This window comes from Hetaerina americana, unplaced genomic scaffold (genome assembly GCF_022747635.1).
Source record: "Hetaerina americana unplaced genomic scaffold, ioHetAmer1.1.p SCAF_8, whole genome shotgun sequence".
NCBI classification, from domain to species: domain Eukaryota; kingdom Metazoa; phylum Arthropoda; class Insecta; order Odonata; family Calopterygidae; genus Hetaerina; species Hetaerina americana.
In genome coordinates, this window is record NW_027287427.1 from 71,516,197 (window position 1) to 71,541,674 (window position 25,478).

At 35.5% G+C, this 25,478-nt stretch overlaps 2 protein-coding genes across 6 annotated transcripts in view; both read right to left on the reverse strand.

Moving 5' to 3' along the window:
- Positions 1 to 937: 937 nt before the first annotated feature.
- Nf-YA (nuclear factor Y-box A) lies at positions 938 to 19,073 on the reverse strand. Of its 5 annotated transcripts, none has more exons than XM_071596364.1 (10): positions 19,005 to 19,073; positions 17,530 to 17,670; positions 17,268 to 17,423; positions 17,029 to 17,179; positions 16,151 to 16,329; positions 15,321 to 15,497; positions 9,389 to 9,483; positions 9,204 to 9,288; positions 8,961 to 9,013; positions 938 to 2,385 (listed from the first exon to the last, which is right to left on the reverse strand). In XM_071596364.1, the coding sequence occupies exons 2-10, from the start codon at positions 17,626 to 17,628 to the stop codon at positions 2,358 to 2,360; spliced, it is 1,023 nt and encodes a 340-aa protein (XP_071452465.1). In that variant the 5' UTR covers positions 17,629 to 17,670; positions 19,005 to 19,073; the 3' UTR covers positions 938 to 2,357. The 5 variants fall into 5 exon arrangements, with proteins under 5 accessions (XP_071452465.1, XP_071452466.1, XP_071452467.1 ...); XM_071596365.1 differs by lacking the exon at positions 19,005 to 19,073 and adding an exon at positions 18,246 to 18,412 and having other exon boundaries at positions 15,321 to 15,492; positions 16,149 to 16,329; XM_071596366.1 differs by lacking the exon at positions 19,005 to 19,073 and adding an exon at positions 18,246 to 18,411 and having other exon boundaries at positions 17,038 to 17,179.
- Positions 19,074 to 20,352: 1,279 nt separating this feature from the next.
- LOC139698137 (soluble guanylate cyclase 88E-like) overlaps positions 20,353 to 25,478 on the reverse strand; it is a 345,314-nt gene continuing 340,188 nt past the window's right edge. The window contains exons 12-15 of the mRNA XM_071597061.1: positions 23,600 to 23,707; positions 23,389 to 23,508; positions 22,888 to 23,265; positions 20,353 to 20,858 (exon numbers count right to left, since the gene is read on the reverse strand). Of these exons, the coding sequence (XP_071453162.1) occupies positions 20,353 to 20,858; positions 22,888 to 23,265; positions 23,389 to 23,508; positions 23,600 to 23,707 (1,112 nt within the window). The remainder of the gene's footprint in view (positions 20,859 to 22,887; positions 23,266 to 23,388; positions 23,509 to 23,599; positions 23,708 to 25,478) is intronic.

A 25,478-nucleotide genomic window follows, 5' to 3' on the forward strand; every position in this document is an offset into this window, starting at 1 on the left:
CCATTTCTTTGTCTTCTGTAGGTTTTGCTTGGCCAGGTTTTTATGAGATGACAACTGCGGAGGCCTTGCCCGTCTCACTGCCAGGCACAAAACAGGGCCCATTGGGCCAGGTCCTTATTTGCAGGGATTCGTTATCATTATGGTGTCCATTCCTATATTCTTGGGAAAAAATGGAGCTGGTTTCCCATTGTCTTCCTCTATATTGCTTTTAACAAGACACCATCACTCGATGCCCACATCACTGGGGTCAGATGCCTTGGCAGCCACATCACTGAAGAACAGATGTTTCAAAAACTACATTTTGCCAGGCTCCTGCTCTTAGACTCATCCAGCAGGGATGATCCTCCCAGGAGGACATATCATTGCTCCTGCCAGCACAGCTGTAGGGGTCATCAGAATGTACAAGACCTTCCACCATGTCAAGGTTTTAATCCAAGAGGAGAGTTACTTTGGATGTCACTTCGTTATTCCCAGCTTCTATTTCACCTTTCCATCAAGCTTCACCCATGCCTCAAATGATCATTTGACTTTCTTCAGATACTGTTCACCCACAGCATGGACATTTTACCCAGGAAAATTTCTTTAAATCAACTGCACTGCACATCTGAGAGAGATTATTTCCAATGGTAATAGGAAAATCTTGGGGATCTTTAATGTAAAATAGTCCTCTTGCCTTCAGCATCTAAATGCAATTGACCATATATCATAACATTACACAATTGCTACCCCTCTTTACTGCTGTAGATGAATTCAAGACTTTTTCCAGCATTGAATTTAAAGACCACTATGGCGTTTTATTAATAATATAGTAATGCGGAAGGGGTTACTTCTCACATTTACCACAAAAAATGTAGGGCTACAAATAGAAATAAAATTTTTTGATGAGCATGAAATGACACAAAGTGGACATTAGAAAAAATATAAATATATTCATTTATTCATGAAAATTTTTGATGACAGACCAACTTGCAATGTCGAAAAACATTAACCTATGAAACAACTATAAGAAAATGATGGAGTTCCCTAGATAGTGCCCTAGACACTTTTTTTTATGACTGAATATGCAAGTGTTGAAAATATCATCAAATATACTAATATTCACTTGGTAATGCACATGTTGACACAGAAATTTCAATATTTTTACATGAGCTGCCGTGAATTGCTGAACTATCAACTAAACCAATCAGCAAATAATTAAGTCCTAGATCTTTAATTGCACTGGTGAAAATTCACACTTTCATGCATAACGAGCTTTACAAAATTCCATCCTAAAGCGCTATTGTTAAATCACACAATGGAATTTTTCATTGACACCACATTCATACAAAAATACCACTCAGTTTTGATCAGCAAATTCCTCAAACAAAAATGAACGAGAGAACGCTGCTGATACTCATCAATATAGTTAAAATACAAAAAGATCTTTAAAAAATAATTTCAAAATGAAATCTTTTCATTTTCCAAGTGCTGTTTTAGAAGATGGAATTTCCTGCACTGACTGAGAAAAGGAAAAAGTGGCTTCATATAAATGATTTTTAAAGCTTCTTACCTATCCTATGACAGCCTGAAAGTAATACCCACAATGTAACCTTATGTAAAATAAGAGTTCCATTACACAAGGTGTACCGAGAAATCATCATGTGATACAAGCATTTGAACAGGTGCAAATATGTCCCAAAATCATTTAAGTATCTAGAATTCCTCCACTCTTGAACAAAAAAAAAAATCTCCCCACATTTCACCACTGACAAACAGAACCAAAAGTTCATGCCAATAAATGAAATTAGAACTCAGAACTTGTACTCTGCATTACAGCAACTAACTGAAAGATCAAGGGAAATATCAACTTCTACGCAGGACGCACTCTCCAAATATTCACTTCTTTCATATTGTTCGAAGGGTTGCACTTCTTCCAACAGTTTTTATTCTTGACTCATTCTTATCATTCATTCAAACATTTACACACACACTGGAGACCAATAAAAATAATCACGTAGCGGAAAATGCAACAGTTGACAAACAACTGCCCTAACACTGCACTCATCAGCTCAAAAAAACCATAATATACAAAATCACTCTTCCCAGTTTTCTTCACAGTCTTCTCGATTGGATAATACGAGGTATGATGCCACTCAAGTTAAATCACAGGATTCTCACCGGATAATACCTTAGGGTTGTGAGCTCAAACGAAGAACTATGTAGAATATGCATGAAACACAAGGGGCTACTGGTGGGCCCACTAAATGTCATGGACATTTTCAAGTGGCACATATTTTTATCAGTTCAAGTCTCTGGCAAATTCCATGAACTGCAGAGTTGGCCGTTTCTAATTACTGCCCAGGGTTGGCCTTCTTACATTATGCCAGACTTAACATAATGTCAGCCCTGCAAAAAATAAAAATTCAGGAGGATCAAAACATAGCAATAGACACAACTCTTGAGAACTAATGAGAGAAAATGCAATCTCTGAAACTACTTTTACAAGAATACCACAAATGCAGATCATATTTTTCAAATGCAGATCACACTTCATTAGTTAGCCAGGCATATATCTGTTTCACCACTCTGATAAAACTTAACTTCTCTTAATCACACATAGTCCGCAGCTTAAAACTTGTCTGAAGCCGCATATCACCAATTGCCTTACTATTAATTGAAAGTTATGCTTCCATCAGTTATTGAGTGCTAAGAGCAAACTTTTTCTCAAACCAGCATTTATCTATTACATGGAGTGAAATGAGGTTAGCCTGATATACAGGGAGATTAAAAATTAAAAATACTGTGACCAATGAAGATAAGGCACTAAACCTTGCATCAAGGTAAACTTTTACAGCAGTCAATATCTTGATTGATAACACAATAAGTTGCCATAAAAGGCAAACCAGAAGTCAAAGGAACTTCTGATGGATTTAGGAAAATTTACATTATTAAAAATGTATGCCAAAGGAAAGCTAACTTTTGAAATGCAATGAGCATGTCATACTATGCATAAATAAGAGCTCATATTGGTAACTACACACATACATGGAATAGTGTAACAAAATGATCTTTCAACTCATCTGTGTTAAGTAGGTTACAATTATACATAGAGTAGGCTCGGATCAAATCCCTAAGAACGTTTTTTAAAAGAACAACAATATTAAGTTCATCAGGATGTCAAGTACCCATATTAAATCATAAATTTACTAACTGGTGACTAGATGTGAAGAATACAGTTCATCTTCATTTATGCTATTTCCATTCAGACATTGGTTATTTTACAAAATCACAGGCAATTTGTAATGCACTACCTATTCTTTTATTATGTCATGTGACCTAGCAATGGATGGTGTGGAATACCTATCTAATAAATGACACACACATATCAGTATTAAGTATTCCAAGTTTGATAAGATTCACACAAGTGAAATGGGACCAACATTTTACAGCGGCTTAAAATTGTAATCATTATCATAATATGTCTGAACAAATCCTACCAAGATAAAACTAAGTAAAATTCATGTTCTCCCTTGCCTTCAGTCACCAAATGCATAAATTTCATAATCTATGATGTTTTGGGATTGAAGAGTTACCAATAAATATTTCTATTAAACGCCAAAATTTCAGAGTGTAAAAATCATTCACCTTGGCCGGGGTCCCGGTCGAGGCAAACAATTTTTACTCTCTGAAATTGTTGCAATGTAAGGCATATATAACCGATCACTCCATTTAAAGATACTGTTGCAGAATTTCCCGGTTTCTTGGAATTTCTATTGAAGCACAAACTGAATACCTAACGTTCAGTAAACTCTTGATTATTCATGTGCTGATTGTTTTCTAAAACAAAAATTTGAAGTACCTTGGCTCTCTAATTTAAAAAAAAATGTTGACCATAAAATTTGAAGTTGTCAATAATATATCATGCTTTGATTTTAACATTTTTGTAAAAGCTGTACTTTCCCACACTCGTTTTCCCTCGTATTCATTGGCCCTCAGAATTCCATACTCTCCATTAAAGTGAGCAAATATATAGTTTTATTATGCAACGAATGAGTCATTTACTATCAACAATATATAATTTTACTCGGTATCATACAGCAAATATGAATCCATATCAGCAATCCTTTGCCAACATTCTTTTACCAAGTATTTTTTCCCCTGGCTACGCGATTGGTTAAGCTATCTGACAATATGTTTTGCTATTCAATTGATGACATTTTTTGCATTCTTATAAAACTATAATACCATCCTCATTTAAAAGGCTGAAAAACTGAAAAAAATGTACTTTTCATTGCTAAAAAACTTGGAATTCACATGGAATGAAAAAAAAGGAGTTCATTTGTTTCCTAACCTCGGTCACTTGTTCTGTTTTCAAATTATTTTGATTCCTACGAATTGAATCCATTTATATCACGACCAAATGTCCAATGCACTGAGGTTATCTGTATTTTTTGACCATCCATACATTAGCATGGATAATCCAGAGTTTACTGAGCACAAATTTTCAATCATAAAACTCATTTTTAGCAGAATACATTCATTAAAATGCTTCACATTTAATAATCATGAACAAAAAATCGCTGAAGAAGCAAAACTGACATCTTTTTATCAACCACTCTTTGGGGACCTGGACACATTTATTCCTATTATGCATGGTACCTATTGAAGGGCCAACATGGTGAAAAATTCTCATGACATTTCAGCATTTAAAGAAGTAAAAAAAATATTATTTGCATTCTCGTACTTAATATGAACCTGCCACTCTGGGAACACAACTGTATTACAACTAAACTAAGAGAAACACTACCATAACCATTGAAATGAGGTAAGATTAATGAACACTGAACATAAAGCCTCCAAGAATATATTCTAATAAAGCATGCATAATTTACTACGTTCTCATCCATAGTACACATTTTATTTAAAAAATTTTCTTCAGACACTCCACAAAAACTGAGTCAACCTTCACTGTTTCTTCTATGCCGCCTCTATTCCTCTGTCTTTCAGTTAAGTTTTGCTTAAGATTTAAAACTGTATCCAATTTTCTAATTTCAAGGGAATTAGCAAATGCACTTACATATTTGTACAAACAAAACATGAATGAAAATGCCTTGCTTATTACACACATAATAACTTGATATATTTCATGGAAAAAACCTATTTTAAGCTCCAGGCACTCGTCACTCAGGTTCATAAACATTTATGGAATTATAAAAAAGAAGGTAAATAATGAATTTTAAACCACAATGTACTTGCCACAGAAAGTGCTTCGAAGTACACTAAAATATATAAGGAAATAACAATACAAAACTAGGATAAACATCAAGATTTCTTGATTAATGTTAACCTATAATTTTAACAAACGAAAGTTGTAGAAGTATTGTCCATCGGTATATTAAAGGCATACATTATATATTGAATCTGATAACAGCGCAACTTACATTCAGATTGTCATTGGGCTACCATAGGTACAGTATTTTATACAACATACAAAACATTACGGTTAATTCTGATCAATCCAGTGTGTGAACCATTAACTAAGCCTAATGACATATTTCACCAATCTCAAATAAACATAACTACAAATTCATTTAAATACTAAATACACTAAAAAGTGTACTAATATCTATGCATAAAAACGACCTATTCTACCATGGTCACTGCTCAAAATACGATACAAATTATAAAAATTGCATGTGTGTGTGTGTTAATATATTATAACAAAAAAACTTACTCCGCACACTAATTTTGACAAAGAAATTGGTTAAAAAGTTTTTCTTCATGGCAATTTTAAATAACGATTTTGATATTGAAAAAAAATGAATACATGTAAAAATATTATTGGTAATCTATTAACTATGGTAGGTTTTGGGTGGACATAATCTGCATAATGGTAATGAGATAATTCCCTTGTCACTGCTAAGAATTATTAATCCGACATCGGACACTACATGAAGCCACTCTTCAATTCTGAACACTTTCTTCCTCCCTTCATGCCCTTTAACATTCTTCAGAAGCCTCCAATCACGTCTCTATCCTCCTGCTTCAGTGACCATGTCTACGCTCCATTTCTAAGTTTTAACAAGTCAAAATCCTTACTCAACATCCATGTCATCAATTTCCTCCTCTAATTCAAAGCTTCTTTGCCTTACACAAAACTTTTAATGCCCCTACTCCTTTAAGAGTTTGGTCCAAAAACTTTGAGATGGTCAACCTGATCCACCTGCTCTAGTTTATGACCTACCATGTCCCAATACACAGGGTACTATGCTTAAATTCGGACAAGCACGTTTCCTTGCCGGGTTAACGAAACCTTTGCCTGACTTCTCCAAAGCATTATACTTAGCCACATTATCATAAACAGTTGATCTAGGGCACCAGAAGAATTGAACTATTTTGAAATATAACACCCAGCACAAATATTTTTGATAGGGGCTCTTTGATTGTACTATGCACACGTACATAACATGTCAGCTATTTTGAAGTTATGACTGTTTACTAGATGCATATAGCTTTCAAGAACACCAATCGCAACCGCCAGTGGAACTATGATATAGCGGGAAATTCAAATTGAAATTTATCCGGATTGAAGCGCTGCATCCTGTAAATGGTTTGTGTAAAAAGTATCAGAAAAATTGATTTCAGATACTGCTAAAATATCTCAAAATTCTTCAAGTATATCCCTTGAGCATCAACACACTTTTTCCGGGGGGTTTCCATGACTTGAAGGTATACTCGTAGGCAGATTCCAGAGGGTCCTTAAGGATATGCATTCAAGCTTAGCGTCCTTAGAGGAAGGATTTCACTTTAGGGAATAGGAAAGTCTGCTAGTGCCGATTTGGGACTGTAATAGGGTTGTGGAATTGTCATGATGCTGCAGAGAAGGTCTTCAGAAGCAGACACTAGACTCTGCTCTTGGTCGTCCGTCCATGCCACCTGGACAAGTTTAGCACAGATCTTTCACATCACCAAAATTTCAGTGATAATGGTGTGCACTGTCATCTTATCAATGCCAATCCCAACTGCAATCAAGTGCACATTTAACTGATGGTCTGAATCCAGCACTTAATGCACACCTCAGGAAAATATTGTTAACGATACTTTTCATAAAAACCGTGTATAAAGGTTACCTCTTTCTGAAAAACCAAATAACCTTTGTTTTGCTTCCATTTATTCTCATCTCATACCTATCGCACCGACTGTCCAGTGTTCTCACGTAAGCTTCCAACCCCTTGGCTGACTGACAAAGCAAAGCTTGATCATTTGCAAACCTAACTCATTTTAAGAATTCCCCACTAACTTTCATTTCTATCTTCAGTTCTTCCCATATCTTTTTAACAATTTTATCCACATGTACATTGAACAGCACAGGTGATAATGAACCCCCTATCGTACTCCTCTTCCTAATACTGCCCATCTGGACTCACTATTTGCCACTTGCACTCGAGCGATCTGACATTTTGAGGTTGTGATTTAAGTCTCCGATTCCACATTCTACTCCTATTTTGCATTAAATTCATTGATTGGATCCTCTTCATTCTACAAATTCCTTTTTGAAATCTATAACATAGACATCTTGATTTGACTTGATACTCCTCTTTATTAGTGGCCACATTACTGCAATGGCATTACACGTGCCCCTCTCCTTCCTGAATCCAAACTGGTCATCCCTAGAGTTATCATTTGCTGCCTTTCCGATGTACCCCCACGGATAAATTTGATTTATATCTTTACTTAATCCTCTTTCAATCTTGCCATCCAGTAAGCCTGGACCTAAGCTATTCTCATCTATATCATATTCTCTTTCTATACCTAAGCTTTCTGATTTACTGTCTTTACCATTTAGTTCTTATATATATTCCTTAAATCTCTGCTGAATCTTCCTTGGTCCAATCAATATTTTTCCCAATTTTGATTGATCGATAACAATTATTTTCCCTTCTTACTACCCAATAATACTTTCCCTTTCTGGTACAATTCACCAATTTCACACTTTCTTTGAAAACTTTTCTTTACTCTTGCAATGCATTTCACCAACATGCTTCTTTAATGCTTTGGTTTATCATTAAATTATTTATACTTCCTTCTACTTGTCTCAGTATTCTAATTCTTCCATTCCTATTTCTCATCTATTTTGCCATTATTGCTACTAAAAATATTTTATTAGTTACTCCCTTTACATTTATTATGCAATAAATTACAATGACATTATTATCTGTTTAACTAGCTACAAAGAATTTTCTTTAACAGATTTATGCAATGTGAACATAATTAGTTGGTGTACAGATGAAAATTTTGACCCCTACCAGACAAATAATGAACAAATACTATGCTATTTATAAAATACCTGCGGATCTGCACCAATGAGAATATGCATCTGTCAATAAATGATGGTAACATGGCACAAATGAATACTTTCACGGATGGAAATACAAAATTTAAAGAGAGTGCACAGAAAATAATATCAAGTGATACACATAAGAGTAGCAATTCAATGCTCAAGCACTTAATTAGAAAAAAAAAACATTTTAAAACCATTATATTCAATGAATAAAACTCAATGCATCTCAACATTTTAACAAGACATTTTTTGCAGCAAGTATGCTAACCTTGCCATGCTTACTCCACCATAGCCTTCAGTATGACCAATGGCTGCCACTGCAGATAGAAATCCTTAATCATACACCCACCAATGCAATTTCCTGACAGCAACCATGCTAATACCATTACATCAATCTCAATGAGAAAAATCAACTAATCGCAAGTAATAATAGACAGGACATGCATTTATGTGGAAACCCTCACCTTTTGAAGCACTATAGACATATTAATGACAAAAAGGCATGCATGATCAAATTACAGAGATTAATCTAGAACTAAAAAGATAACCCATCATTTTCCACTAGTTTAAGAGTGATGCACACATAAGAGATATAAATTCACTTTCCTTACAAAACTAAGACAAAATATTAAAATTCTACCTTTCACAGTCAGGAAAATTTCCTTCCATTTTCAGATTGGATTGCAAGGTGTGCTATGTAAATTCAAATAAATATAATGTTAACTAAACATTCATTATATCTTGGGGATTTCAAATTCACAGTATTCATGATTGCACCCTTCATAAAATATGTGAATGCAATCAATAATGATGACACATCACCATCTGAATGCATTCATTTCAAAGTCAAAAAAATCCAACAAAAATTCACACAATGACTCACCTCAATCACAATCGCTGATGCAATGTCTGTATCAACCTGAGCACTAGTTGACGTCACTGGTATACTTATACTTCTCGCATGATGGCTGCAAAACATACATAATTTGCAATCAACATCCTTAGCATAACTCTTACAAACTTGAAAGCACCATAATAACAAACTTTTCTATTCATAAATTTACTTACGAATTGCGCTTTTTCACCGAACCCGAATGGAAACGTCCACCTTCTCCTCTGATTCGGTTCATTGCATGTCGATGTCTTGATTCATGAAGATATTTCTGAAATGATGATACACTAAATAAGCTCTAGTACATTGGTCTATTACTCATACAAATTATAGCAGAAGCATTCAAAGAATTAATTTTGCACATCAGAAGTTTACATGAATACATTTATTATTAGTGAAGTTATTTGAAAAAAAAAGCACACCAATCCATTCTAAAATTGAGTAAGAAGTGTATTTTATCTGCATGAAAAAGTAAAACAATAATCAATGAAATGAAGAGACAGATTATATTAAGTGTTCAGGCATGACTAGAATATGCACAACGGGTTCGATTGCCAAGCGATTGCATTTCAACTTAATCTAATCCGGAATCAATCATCCATCAATAGCTTCATTCTACATTTTTCTACAAAGGATGCATTTCGTTCAATGGGATTCGAAAGATGATATAAAGAGCAAATGGCATCACTTTTGTTCAACATTTTAACCTCCTATCTTAACATATTAATTATTCCTTTAAAGAATAGATTACATGCTTGAGCTGTTCACTGCTTTATTTTCTTTACAGCTATGTAAACAGGTAGTAGATTTATGTATTTTAGAGATTTGATAATCACCAGATATAATTTCCTTTCATAGACTTTCTACTTATATGGAAAATTTTTACAAATTTCAGGTGATTCTTGGTGAGTTAGGAGTTTTTTTCATTTTTTAAATATTGCACATTTTTTCACTGGTGCAAGTTCAATTTTGACCTTGACTAATAATGATCCAATTAATGAATCATTTCCTTTAGCATAAAAGTTAACTTCTTTCATTTAAGTTGTATTTTCTGGGGCAATGCAGCATGTTATCTCACAAATAACTGACCAGGACATGTACGGTAAATGACTGACTGTGACTTATTTGAAGATTCCACTTTCATGCCGCAAAATAAGGCTAAAATAAGAACAAATTCACTAAAGTGTGACATATAGGAAAGAACAAATGAAGCCTGTATAGAAATGTAAAATCAATGAGAACAGACACCACATAATGTTGATTTATTGTTTCGTGAAAGTCACCGAAATAATATAATTTGCTTCCATGGAAGCTTTGGCCAAGTCCAAAAAATAAAAGGTGCACCAATTTTAATGGGCATTGACAAAATATGCATGAGACAACCATTATACCTGAGAAGTTGTAACATTAAATTATGAAATGCACTTAGATCATCATTTAGACCAAATTTTAAAGCAAAATTTTCATCATTTGATATAACCTTAGAACGCACAATCTCGTGAACCACATATGAGATATTGTCTTTATTAATGTGTACATAAGTATAAAAATAAAACCTAATGACTTTGAACCTGCTTTATTCAAATCATTGAGTAATTAAAACAAACTGGGAGCATTTCCAGGTTAATAGAGCTTAGCTTTAGCGCTTATTTGTATGCTTTTGGGCATGGATGAAATGAATTACATCAATAATGAAAAAGGAAGTCAATCTTATAACTCATAACCTGATCACAAGGCACGGGAACTTGACTATAAAGACACTGAGTGCGGATTTTGAGAAAAATACTCATGAAAATGCAGACAGATATAACTACAAGTACATGGTTTTGCATGGCATAGAAACATAATTGTTAAAGCAAGATAATAGGCATATAATTTGACGGCTTTAAGATCTAGACGTGAATGGGAAAGAAAAAGGTAAAATGGATGCCATGGAAAACAAATGAAGTACTGGGTATTGTGAGAGAAGATTGTTGGGTGAAACCAATAGAAGGATATAAAAGTGGATGTAGAGTATTTTCACTGACAATGAATGTTCGCAGATTGTGAAAGAGGTAAGAACGTATAACAAGTAAGGAGGAGGTATGACATGGATAGGCAAGTTGGATAGAATGAAGTGAGGTACAATGCATGCAGAATTGAAGAACAGCTGATTTTCAGGTTGCCTTGTTACATGAGGCGAAGAAATGTATGTGTTCAGTCTGTGTCCATCCAAAACCACCTTACCTGGTTGACTACCCATATAATAATGACCTGATCCTGTGATTTACAAATTAATCATTTATTTCATCAGTTTCCTCAAAGAAGCGTTCACCATTGCAAAGTTACATGCACTTTGCATGCCATATACATTATAAAGGCATTTTGATTCAGCATTTCACTTCTCAGTAAAAAGAAACACCATTGCCAATGCACACTATTTCATTTGGCTAGTTCAACAGTCAGTTAGAAATAATAACGGATAAAAAAAATACAAGCGGCATCTTTTCCTTGAAGCAATAGACCTATTAAGAATTTTTGCATCCTAACTTTATTGGTTGGATGGTCCAACGCTCAGTTTTAAAACATTTAATTGTTTAATTCCTATTTTCTCTTGATCAGTGGATAAGATAAATGAAAAGGCAATCAAAGTCACTCTGCCATTGAAACTTGACCATCAAAGAGAAGACAGATGGGGTTCAATGGAAGAGGGAGAGGGACTACTGCAGATTTAAGATTAAACCTAAAAGGAAAGAAATTAAAGTTTCTTGATTGAATTGTGCTCCGAGGTAACAAGCAGGTCTATTATGAGCACTTTGTGAAGTGTGCCCATGACATTACTTATATCACCCCTACTGAAATTGTTTTGACAGCGCCTGTGCATGCAATGGTTCATACCAAACACCTAGCTGGCCTCGCAACCAAAGGCAACAAACAGTATCCTATAAATTTCCTCATTTGCAAGTCATATCCCTACATTTCTCTCAGCGGTCATTCTTCAGGATGCGACAACATTACTTCCTTTTTTCAAATGCAACACGCTTTCAAAACAGAAAGTTATGTTGCTGCGGATGTAAAACAGCTCCATCATCATATCATCATTAGTGGTACTCCACTGTTTAAGTTTGATTTTGGTTGGACCCAGAGATCATTTCTATCCTTCTTTGATTTGTCCACAAACTTCCTTCATCCCTTTATTTCACCCACCGTACCTATCTTTTTCCTCCCCTCACTCTTATCTTGCCTGCCCAACATCCTCCCCTCACAGTCTTAGTGTTCACAGCTGAATACTGTGACAGTCTTCAACTATGACTTCACCATATAAACCCAAATTAATATTACAGATTGCAGCATTGATAAAACAACAGTATTATGAGACAAGTGTACAGTATTATGTTATACAGCGAGTATTATGGCTGTATATTACTGTATACTATGGTTATTTCTACCCCATTATGAAATATGGAATAACATTGTGGGGAAATGCAACTGGCTGGGAAAATATCTTTAAAATACAGAAAAAATACATCCGCCTGATAACAAATAGCAACTACAGAGAAACTTGTCGACCTCTATTTAAAAAACTGAGAATATTAACCTTAACATCCCTATACATATACGAATTATTGCGGTATGTCAATAGTAATCTGGATATGTTCTACAGCAACCAAACCCAACATCACCACAACACGAGGAAAAAACACCTGCTAGACATCCCCACCCATAGACTAAAATTTTTAGAAAACTCACCATATTATATGGGCATTAAGATTAATAATGAGTTCAGGGTAAGATTAAAACACTTTGATGGTATAATTACAAACAGTATTATGGAAAAAATAAAGAAAATTTTAATTGAAAAGTGTTACTATTCAATACAGGAATTTTTTGAAGATAATTGATGTTAAAATATTGTATATGTGTTTGTATGTATGTTTTTGTAATTTGTTGTTCTATTTTTAAACGTGTTGGACAAGGCACCCATTTGCGGGTAGCTGCCAGCTACAGAAACTTTGTACATGTAATGTGCTAATAAATGATTTGATTTGAATAACCAAACGAAATAAGTTTTGCAGCATTTGACCTTGATTTTCTCTCTAAATCTATCAAAATCCAAACGATGAAATTGACGTGAAATTCAATGCATTTGCATGCTGAATGAAAGCGTTAAGTGTGAATAGGAAAATGTGCATGAGTTTATTGACAGGGAAACAGCATTCAATAGAGTTGAATGGGAAGTGGTGATGAAAATTTATGAAAGACATCGCTGTAGATGGTGGATAAAGGGAGACATTAATGAGTTGTATATTCAGGCATAAAAATAGTATCTCAAGCATAAGAAGATGAAACAAGAACTGTGAATTTTCAAGGGGGCAATGCAAGGCTGCTGTATAACTCCAGGACTACTAACTACAGGAATATTTAGAGTGAATATAATTTACATTTTCAGGCTTCACTTAGTGGAATTGTTTGATGTCCACATTAAATGAGTTTATAATTTTACACAGACTATTTTATGGTACCACACATCTCAACAGCTTGCGGCGTCAATGCCGCAAGCTGTTGAGATATGTGATACAAGTTGGTGAGCAGTAATGGATCAGAAAAACTTAATTCTATGATGCCAAAAATTGCTACCGAGGGTAAAGATTTTGGAATGAAGATTAAAGTGAATGCATAAAAAGCCATATGAGTTGTCAAGATTAAAAGAGCTAATAATTTATCAATGGAATGAAAGCTAGTAGAACAGGTAAGTCATAAAAACTATTAGGATATTTAAGTAAAGGATGTGAGGTGAAAATGGGGTTACTTTTTAGCTGCAAAAAATTTCAAATGAACAGTTCAAGAGGTTTGCCGTATGTTTAGATTAGACTGAGGTTTTAAATGGCTGATAAACATGGGTAATAACAAAAAAAAGGAAGCATATATAATTGAGGCTATGGAGAAGATTAGAGAAAATAGCATTAACAAGGTGAGAAATTAAGATCGTCAAAAGACGAGAAGAAGTGAAGCTGATGAATATAACATAGAGGGAGGCATCTTGGTTGGTACATACACCAAAACTCCAGATTACCTGGGCTATTGGAGTTTGTTTCCTGCCATTTACAATTTATTTCTGGAAAATAGAAAACCATCAAGAAGAGATGCAAAAGGAAAGACTTCTGTGATTGGGGAGCTCATGGAACATTATTGCAGTTTGATTGAAACTTTGTTGAATTACACTTTACCCTAACAAGAACCTCCCAATACATGTCAGTATATTCAATATGATGATTAACCCAATGAATATCACTTTAATAATTTAACTCATAGATTCCCCATATTAATTATAGTAAAAATGCAAGTTTTTTTCCAAAACTTAAAGACATTAAGCAACAATTTTTGAATTAATACATTTCAGGAATTTATATGTATTTCCATCATGCAATTACGGAGGAAGAAATAAGCGGTAGCAGTTATTAGTGAAGGTGACAGACAGCTGAGGTCATTTACACCATTAGGGACAGATAGTTGGTTAATTTGGTAGAAGCAGAATTTCTAAGGAATGAGGGTAAGGTGGGAAGAAACCCAGTGTCAACATAAGCCTACCCTTCATGAAAGATACAAAGGTGTGCACAGTTTAAAAGCTCATCTAAATCACAGCATATATTACTTCTACTCTACAGAAAGCACCCTAAAAAATGGATTGGGTACCTATGAACCTGGATTTCTGCCATCTACGGGATTCGATCCTGGGGGCCCTACCTGGGCAGAAATCTAGTACGCTAGCCACCTCACCATCTCACTCAACCAAAGAAACAAAGACTAAGAGATTATTGGTATCCTCGGCAGGTGCTGCTACTCAATTTTTCTACGAACTTTTTGAATTGGCTGCAGTGGACAACAAGCAGCACGAACAATATTTTTAACCTTTTACATTACTCCAAATGCATTGATGACCTTTTCTATCAGAAACACTTCCACTTTACACTTTAGTCTGATAAAGGGAAAATATGCACGACTGAGAAACTAAAATTACAACCTTACAGATTATAGATGAATATTCAAGTAAATATTTGCAGTCCCGCAAGTGAAATTTTATTTAGTTTTCCTCGCACGAAAAAAATGAGCAACCATCATCATACTCACAGGACGTTCTTTTGGTATTCGACCCTCAGCTTCCAATTTTGCTCTTGCTTGCCGTCTTTTTAATATTCTTCTGTACTGCTTAGCATTGACATAAAGTGGCTCTTCCTCCAAAAATTCTGTCCCACCAGGTAAGGGAATTCGCTGAAACTGTGGAACGCCTCCAGACCCAGGGACCATCTTTAATAAAGGACAAAAAATAAAAAGTACATGCAAACCTGTGTACATACATGGTTATCATGGCAAACGTTATGCACAGCAATTGAGGATATATGACAAAGAGAGAAACTCAAATTATTTTTTTTTTAAGTATAACACTAATCGATAGTATCCTCACCCCATCTAAAATTTCTTTTTACAGAGATTCACTATTCATAATTGATTGCAATAAACACATTCATCCAAGAGTTTATTTAAATTTAAATAAAAATAAAAGATAAAATTTTGTAACCACCATCTTTCACCACACAAGAAATTTACTTTATAATTAAAGAAAGTTGAAGCAAGCTGAAAAGTCAGAATATGGCTCTGCATTAAGTTTAGTGTATACCATGTACAGCAATAAAAGTTACCTTAGCAGAAGAGATGATAGCTTTTAACCAAATAATGTTAAATGACCAACTTATACAATGCCTGGTCAGGCAGCAGCAAAATAAATACAACTAAGCAAAATTCACACATACTATGCATTATATCCCTGGCCAGTTTAAATTGGTGAACGCAAGAATGATGGTGTTGGCCATAAAGATAATTGAAAACGTATCCTGAACAAAACCCATTGATAGAAAAATCAAGATCTGAATGACAATAATGATGCAATTGACATTCCTCACCATCAAAATGTTGGTTCCATTAACACTCATGTTTTGTGCTACGGACATGGGAGATGTTGGAACAGCGGCAGCAGGCTGTGGTGGAGGGGTGGCAGCCTGTGGAGGTACAGCAGCCTGTGTTGGATTGGGAGTCGCAGTGTTTGCAGCCAACTGCACCAAATTACCCGATAAGTTGATAACTATAAGAAAAAATCCATTTGACACATATCATTGTCCTTCCAATAACAAAATAAAACACTTGATGTTAATATAACATAAGGTTACCATTTCATGGTAGCCCAATAAACATACACAATTATTATAAGATTATCTCTGTATAACCCTCAGGTGGACCAGTAGGATTTCAATCAAGTTCTCTCAGAGTGTTTGCATTAAATCTATAGATGGTTTTGATTTAAACTTAAGTCTTAAAATTTCCTCTCTGGTCAATTCACATAGTAACTAACTATGATTTGCTGCATAATGTAGTTCACTTGATATAATGAAGTGAGGGAAGTATGCAAAATTGATACTGTCAAACTGTCAAGTATTTTATAAATTACTTTGGTAAGAGTAGAACTTGGTTTGAGAATGGAAAACATCGATCAGATTTCCGGAAACTTAAGAACCTTCAAACAACAGCATGAATAGTGAAATATTGACACAAGGCCAGTCAATTACATAAAGAAGTAACATTCTGATATACAATGAAATAAACAAAAATGTTCCACACCCATGCAATCCACTGTGTTAGCAGCACTACCACTATGAAGAGTAAAAGGAGTACATTTAACCATTGAAGGAAATTGAACTACAAGTCTACTATGCAATATGGTTATGCTAGCTACTTGTGGCAAGCAAGTTATAAGACAAAAGATTATAATAAATATTTTATTTACAGTAATCACCTGTTGGCTGAGCCTGCTGCACAACATTTCCTTGGCTTTCTAACTGAACTGGTTGATAAATAAATGTTTGACCATCTGCAGTCTGGATTATTTGGGCTTGCTGGGGCTGCTGAATGACTATTTGCTGTGGACCAGATGCTCCCTATTCAATTCACACAAAGAGATTCGAATTAAAATATTACACTTAACCGAGCAATAACTTAAATATGCTTCCTTCTGAAATTACTTACTTGTAAGCTAGATACTGGTACAACTTGAATTTGAGGAATAGCTTGGGTGCCTGGCGCAGCTACTTGTATAGTTTGCCCATTCTGTTGTATTGCTTGAAGCATTATTTGCTGACCACCAGCGTTTTGCAAAACTTGCCCATTGCTAACCTGCACAACCTTCAACATAAGAATGCTTAGTATTAACCTACGAAGATCCCGAAATGAACTAAAACTGTGAAATTTAATATGTCAATACAGCGATGTGACACAAAATTATATCCACCTGAACTTGCTGTCCTCCAGCAGTAGAAACCGTCGCTGGAACTTGCATGACGGTAACTTGTCCTTCTCCGCCACCAGCTGGATTCAGCTGTTGATCCATAATAATTTACTCCCCGTCTAATGACGATTTTACGTCTCCCGACTGAAGAAACGAAGTGTTGAGAAGGTATAAGCAATCAGCATCGAATTAAACACCCACACATTTATTAACGATAACAAAATAATTTCATTTTTCCGGAAAATAACCAATTCATTTAATCCAACTAAAATCATTAAATTTTAGGCTTTGGATGATGTAATACTATGATTACTGGGTTAATAAAAAACCACACATCAAAACCGATTGCTCACATTATTTATTGTACTAACAACGAAAAAGGAAAAATTGCAATCGAGAAATGCTGTACTCGTATAAGGTCAACCCTTGAAGCTCATTTAAGATGACCAATTATTCAACCGTTTCATAAACAAAAATATATTGACGAAAGAAATATACAACGCCTAAAGCGTCTAACTTTCAGTACCCCACGCTGTGTAACACCATGAAAATAAAAGCTATGCTCCCAAAAAAGTGACCTTGAGAACTACGATATCAAGCTTATAAAAATTTCATGACAAATTTTAAATGCTATTTCAGGCAAACGTGAACTTGCGCAAACACAATGCCGAATTTACAAGTCCTCACACGGCTGGCTTAATCTCATCGCCAATACAAACCTAAAATTATATTTCTTGAAACAAACATGGCTTCCTCGCTTTGTTGGTCGTTGTGAGGTAATTTCTCCGTCGAAAATAACGCAAAAACGATCGAACACATTGAAGTACTATCAAAGGACAACAAAACCGCGGACAGAAATGAACATTGGTAATTTGTGGACTTACATTGGATATTTTCGACAGCACTTTCCCAATGATTGGTCGGCAAATTGTACACCAATGGTGGGCGAATCACCAGCGATACGAAGAAATGCCTTGCAGTGTATTGGTGCTGTAAGCTTCCCAACTACCACTCCCTGGCGAGGTTGCGGCTCGGCAAGGCGGTCGATGCCCCGTTTGCTACAGAGAGTTTGCTAGCCTCTCACGGGGTGCGTTTGCTCGTGTCAGCCAATCGAACGAGGAGCTGGCTGCGAAAATCTGAGAAAGCGCCTTGTGAGAAGGGTGACTGTGTTGAGAAAAACCAGTTGTTAGTTTTCTTTCGAAAAATCCATTATGGTTTAACATTAATTAGGTATGTTCATTGAAATGCTGCGATTTTATCTCAAGGTTACTCCATAGACTAAAGCGAAAAAGTTACGACGCTAGGCTTTATTTGTTATTAAAATTTTGAAGTGAACTTCGTAGCACTTGTGTGTAATTTAAGGTAGCACATGACGTTTTGTTGCTGCAATTGAAAAGATTGAAATTCCTATAGTTAAGATAAATTTTGTTATGCCTATAACATCTAAAGAGGATATAAGTATTGTTTTCACGGCTAACACTGTTCAAGGGTTATACCAAGTACTCCTCTAAACACGATTTCACAGTGTATTTTAGAGTCCGGTGAAAAGAGTTTTTACTTTCTTAACTGTTTAATGAATCATACCGAATATTATACACATCTCATTATATTGGTGCATGAAAAAAGAAATTTACTTGTCGTCGGGTTTTGTTTTATTTTAAACTCAACCTTTCATCCAGGTATTGTGAACGATAGGATTAAATTAGTCTCCATACATTTGTAATACCACTTCTTTTATACTGTTTCTTTCAATAACTTTTCCACGAATCATTCATATGGCTGCTTTGAAATCCTCCATCTACACATAATAATCTCGTTCAGATTCATTAGATTTAATATCAAATATGTTAAGCAGTTGTGGAACACCTTACAATTGCAATTGGTTACAGTTATTTTATTCAGCAGATCATTAGTGGATTTCCGATTTGGTGTTAAGCAGCACACATTTTCGGTGTCGCGTGAAACCTGCTAAACCCAATGCTTGAATCAAGAAATTATCATTGTTCAAGTCAGGATATTATTTGTTAATTAAATCGAGATTTTCTTACTCGTGACTCAATATTTCACTTACTCGTATTCATTTAAAATTTATTATATCTTATGAAAGTGAGTTATGAAAATTTTTTGACGATATTTTACAGCTGTGATGGGAGGCTTAATGGGTTTAAATAAATTCGACAAATTCTGTGCGTATTTTATTTATTAGTATCGAGTATTGAATTGGCCTATTGGTTTACATAAGATCTTTGAAACACTTGGTTCACAAGTTTTAGTGGTTAAAATATATACTTAGTGCATGCTCTCTTTATCACGTGTTTAACAGGTGTAGGTTGCAATAAATTCTGTGATCTTGTTTATTGTCAAACCACAAGATATGTGCCTATGTAGTCTTCAAGTGAGTTTTCATGTATTAATTTTTAATTTGCATAAAAATCAAAATGCTCTACTTAATGCTTCCTCCATGCCTAGTCTGTGTAACAGGAAAATCGAGGTAATGCCCAAATCACTTTCAATTTTGGTTCTTACAGTTTTTAGTGCTTTATGGTGCTTATGAATCTATGAAATGCATTACAAGTTAAGGCTTGTAATTTTGTATCATTTTTAAAATCTATTTTATACATTCAGCGTCTTTGGCAAGTACTAATACTCAACTTTTATCACACTCTTACACATTCGATATTGTGATTTCTCAACACTCACTCTTTCATTCATTGCCACAGAGACTAACAATCTTGAGTGTTCAGCACTATTCTAGTAGTAATGTTATTTCTGTGGACGAGAAAGTTAACACTGATTTTCACTGAAATTGACTGATAATTTAAATAATCACACGAGCTCACAAGTGTTACTCTGAACACCGGTTCTGGTCCCAAAACCAGCACAGCACTGTTGAAGATTGGAAGAGGGTCCATATGTCCCTCCTCCGCCACCGCCTCCCATGCCATCCATGTTAGGTGCTTTTTCTGTGCCGTCTTCCATAAGCTTCTGAGGCTGTAAACAAATACTACTCTCGGATATTGAGTTCTTAATTTTATTTGTAACAGAAATGTCATTTCCTATAGTTTTTGAAGATTTTTTTACATCATTTGCAATTGATTTATGGTAGTTCTTTGTGTTTTCATCGACTTGGTTCCCAATTTGCAATGCTGATGCACTATCTGCTGATTCACTGTGCTGTAGACGTGGGCGTGCATCATCCTTTCCTCTGCTCTTAATGTTAGGAGCTTTATTTACACCAGACTCTGCAGGATCCTTTTTCAAGGATGCAATCTTGTCGTTCAAGAGGTTGACTTGACTTAGTCTCCCGCATTCAAACGAGTTCGAGCGCGATTCTGTGAAAGAAGAATACATTATTTTCATTAGTAAATGTAAGCACATCTAAAACTACAATTTTCCCGCTCAAATGTACTTCAGATTATTGCTGTGCGGTGCTGACAGGGTGAAATCTACCATGGGAGAGGAGGAGTGAATACCTATGAATTTACCTCTTCAATTATTACCTTTCATCCCTTCCCCATCCTCCTTCAGGGGGATGTTATTTTCTTCCAGCGAATATCGCTGAAGGGTTTTAATGGTTTGGTGTTGAAAAATGCAACAGTGTAGCCAAATTATATAGGCACTGATAATCTAGTGGGGAGGCATTATCCTCAATTTCTCCCTTTAGGCTACTGGAACCCATGCTTTGCTGTGAACTCTTTTAATCAGAGAGTAGGTTTTGGATTTTAACCTGGTCATTGTGTTATGTGAGAAGGAAAATAAGTGCTGGCAAGGTTGAAAAAAAATTAAGGGATACGTGTACAAAGGAATAATTTTTTGTGTCAGATTTTTGTTTGGCAAGTGCTGAGAAAGCTGCCCATTGTGGGGAGTACATTTCTTTGTCACATAAGCAGATGTAACTTAGCTTACCTGGAAACTGGCCTTTTTCCCCTTACCTTATAATATTTCTAATTTTTGTTGCTGTTAGTACATATCCCCCTTCTGAGTAAGTATGCGAGGGTAAAGTGAAAATTAATTTCTTGGCCTAACACGGAGGTGGTGCTCCAATCTGAAAATTTATGATTCCTGCCTTGGTACACCTGTCATTAGTTCGACAGACAAGTTTCAGCTTGTTCTCTCAAGTAAGTTTGTTCCCATGTATTGTTGCAGTAGACATTTTTCATAAAATTTATTAAAATGGAAAAACTTGAATTTTGTGCGGCCATAAAGTTCTTCGTTTTGGATAGATAAATCCCTTAGGAAATTCATCCCAAGTTGACAGAAATGTACGAGGGCTCTGTTCCTCAAATGTCAACCGTCTAGAAGCAGGCTGCTAAATTTAAATATGGTTGCAAATCTCTCGAGGATGACCCACGTTAAGGATGGCCGAAAACCGTAACTGCACCAGAAATCATAGAAAAGGAGCATGATATCACGTTGGACGATAGATGAGTTAAAAATGAGTGAGATAGCTAAGGCCATGGGGATACGAGAAGAAAGGGTTCAAAACATCTTGCACAAAGAATTAGGGATGCGCAAGGTGGGTGCTGCATTTGCTGAATGCCAATGAAAAGCAAAGGCACGAGAAATGTTTAGACTGATTCAAGAGGGAACCGACCGATTTTGTGTGGTAGTTTGTCACCATCAGACATGGTTCACCACTACATGCCAGAAATGGAACAGCAGTCAAAGCAGTGGGTGGAAGCTGGTGATTCAGTGCCAAAGAAGGCAAAGTCGATTGCATCTGCCAGAAAGGTTATGTCCAGTGTGTTTTGGGATGCAAAAGGGATCCTGTTGATTGATTACCTTGAAAAAGACAACAATTACCGGCAAATATTACTCCAACCTTCTTAACCAGCTGGATGCCAAAATTTGCGAGAAGAAGAAGAGAAAAAAAAATCATCTTTCTCTTGTAAAACCTGCTCTTAAAGGTGGATTGGATTGGTGATGGGAAAACTATGGGATTTGGGGTTTGATTTGCTCGGCCATCCCCCCCCCCCCCCCTATACTCCTGATTTAGAATCCTCGGACTTCCATCTATTCCCAAACGTGAATAAATTTTCTGGGAAGTACTTCATATCCATTGAAGAAATTGAGAGGGCTGTAGTTGGATATTTTCATAGCCTTCCAGACTCTCATTTCCGGGAAGGAATGTTGATGTTGGAGAAAGAAACGCTGGACCAAGTGTGTAGAATTCAAAAGAGATTATGTAGAAAAATACATTAAGTTTTTGACTAAAAATCGCAGTCTTTCATTTTCAGGCCATGAACTTTTCACCTTGCCCTCGTATATCTCCCCTTGTTTAATTATCCGAAATCAACTAGATTCATCGGAATGCTAGACGATAAGCTGGCTCACCATTAATGGACTGCAGCAAGTACTCACCTCGTGAGGATGGCGGGGTTTTGACCGGAGAGTTTGCGACTGAGTGCCTTGCTACATCTTGAAATGTGACTGGGGAGTAAACACCTCTTTTGTTCCTTGAGCTCATTGAACTTGAAGCACCAGATCCTCTCCCAGGTGGTGGTATCTCAACAGTAAGGTCTCCTCCACCACCATCTCCCTTAGCAGTGACTGGTGTTGCAGCAGTTACAGAATTTGATACAGTCAGATTGGAGTCTTTTACCTCTACATTCTTTGCTCCTTCTGGCTGTGGGGTAGAATTTCGTGACTTGTCATTGTAATAGGTTGGTAGTGGAATAGCAGATCGTGGCAAAGGAGGTCGCCCAGTACGACTCTCCAACCAGTAGGTTTTCATGGCACCTGGAGGAATAAAATTTGTATTACTTATCATGTACCTGCAGGAAAACCTATTATAGTGTAATAATATTTTATATCTGCACCTGTACTTAGTTATTTTGGTCTGAGAAAAATATTTTCTTTTACCTTTTCCTTTAACCTGAATTTCACCACGTTCAGAGACTTTGTAATCTGGAGTCAAATGAGTTTTGGTTGTTTGGGAGATGTGGATTTTCATTGCCTCACTTGTAGATTCCATTCGAGATGCTGGTTAAAAAATTATTGGAAACAAAAGGTTAATATTGAAATTAGATCAAATTGTAAAATGTTAATTAAGGATTGAAATGTGTTCATATACCTGTGTTGACAGAGTCGCCAAAAAGGCAATACCTTGGCATCTTTAGGCCTACAATTCCTGCTACTACCATGCCAGAGTGAATTCCTACTCTGATTCTTAAATGGTTTCCTGAAATCATAGAAAAAATTGTAATTGATTTGATGTGATAACCGGCTCATCATTTAAAACAGCACTTAAAATCATAATTTGCTGATATGGTTATTCAAGTATAAACTTTCATTATATGAGGTGTTGGACATTTTTTTCATGACATATTCATCTGGGGGATGTAGTCATCCAGTTGGACTATAGACTTGAGGGTATGGGTTTGATTCCCAGCTATGCCTCTAGGCACCCTCAGCTTCAAACAAGGTGTACATTTATTTGAATATCAGGCTTTCCTGGGAAACCATAAGTGGCATAGAAAGGAATTGGGCCTTCTGTCATGATGTGTGAATTTCACATGCCATTGGGCTTACTACTAGGTGAGCTTTAACATCGCACATCAATCCAAACTCTGGGTTAATAACTGTGTTGTGCGAGGAAAAAAGTCAAGTTTTCTCACCTAGAGGTAGATGTATGTGCTTAACGTTTTAGGCTTTTAGGCATACACCTTTGCTTTACTATTTATTTTATGCACTCATTTGTACTGAAAAAGCTAAAATGAAGTGATGGATTGGTTTTGACTTGGAATTGATTTTCATTTCTATTGATTCCACTATTTAAACTTAAAGCAGATGCTGCATTTAGGAATAGTGATTTAAATTTTACACAGAATTGCATTCCTTGGCTCCATTTTATTCCTGCAAGTCTTTTGGGAAAACTCCCAGGTTCAATTTTCTGTAAATTTTCCATTGGCAAGCCTTTGGCTCTTCCGTGTGTCTATATTAATTATAATGACTACCTTTCATTGAAAAAAAATAGAATTACACTATATAGACATTTTATTGTCACTGCATATGTTCCTAACTTTTTATTTATTGCCACAAATGCATCCAGCTTAGTAGTTTGTTGGTTAGGAAATTGTATAAAAGTTGAAATTGTTCACTAGTAAATGTCAAAATATAACAACCCTCAGCACAAAAACTAGTGTTAATAATGAAAACTGTTCCCCTTTTATTGCTGTTTTTACTGTTTTTTGAATCATCATTAAGGTTTTTCAGTGTGAGGATTGGTTGGTGGTAGCTCTCCAAGATATCCTGAAACAGGTCCATCTTTTTCTTTCTTCATAGTTCCTTGTACTGAAATTTTCCACCTCCTGCTTTCACTAATCAATCTTCGTGCTCATCTGTAATTCTTCCTTTCTATATTTCCTTAAATTATGGCCTTTAATATATTATCTTGATTCAGGAGGTATCCAATTAGTTTCCCTCTTCCCCTTGCCCCAAAGGATTGCTCTCCTCAACCACTCTTTGGAGTGCTTCATTTGTTATTTTGTCCTGATATTTTATTTTTATCATTGTTTGGTAACCCCTCATTTCCTTAGCTTGTGAATCTTTTTTACTCTACTTAGTCTATCATCCATGTCTTTTAGCTGTATGAAGTTGAACTGCACATATGGTTTTATGAACTGATTCCTTGTGTCTAGATTAGTACTATTAGCTGTAACTAGATAGTTTTTTAATCCTGTATATAAGTTATGTGAGAGCCATCTTCTTCTTACTGTGTTCCACTTTCATGGCGTGTGATCTGGCTAGATTTTTAAATTATTTCTTTTAATATGTGACCAGATTAGCTCTCAATAACTACATCATAAGAAGTATCATAAATCAATTAATAGACTAACTTCCCTAGTAGTCATCTTGAATCATATATTGTGTATAATGCATATGAACCAAGTATCTCATATTAAGGGTGTGTGCCCTTATGATTAACAAATTTAGTATTCATGAAGATGTGT

Bases quoted from the DNA above. Each gene is read 5' to 3' on its own strand.
- Nf-YA (XM_071596364.1), bottom strand. From the start codon at position 17,628: ATGGATCAACAGCTGAATCCAGCTGGTGGCGGAGAAGGACAAGTTACC. The intron at 9,289-9,388 runs GTAAGTAAATTT...TATGTTTTGCAG, and splicing joins TCGGTGAAAAAGCGCAATTC to CCATCATGCGAGAAGTATAA. The intron at 2,386-8,960 runs GTAGAATTTTAA...TATTTTTTGCAG, and splicing joins AATTTTCCTGACTGTGAAAG to GGCTGACATTATGTTAAGTC.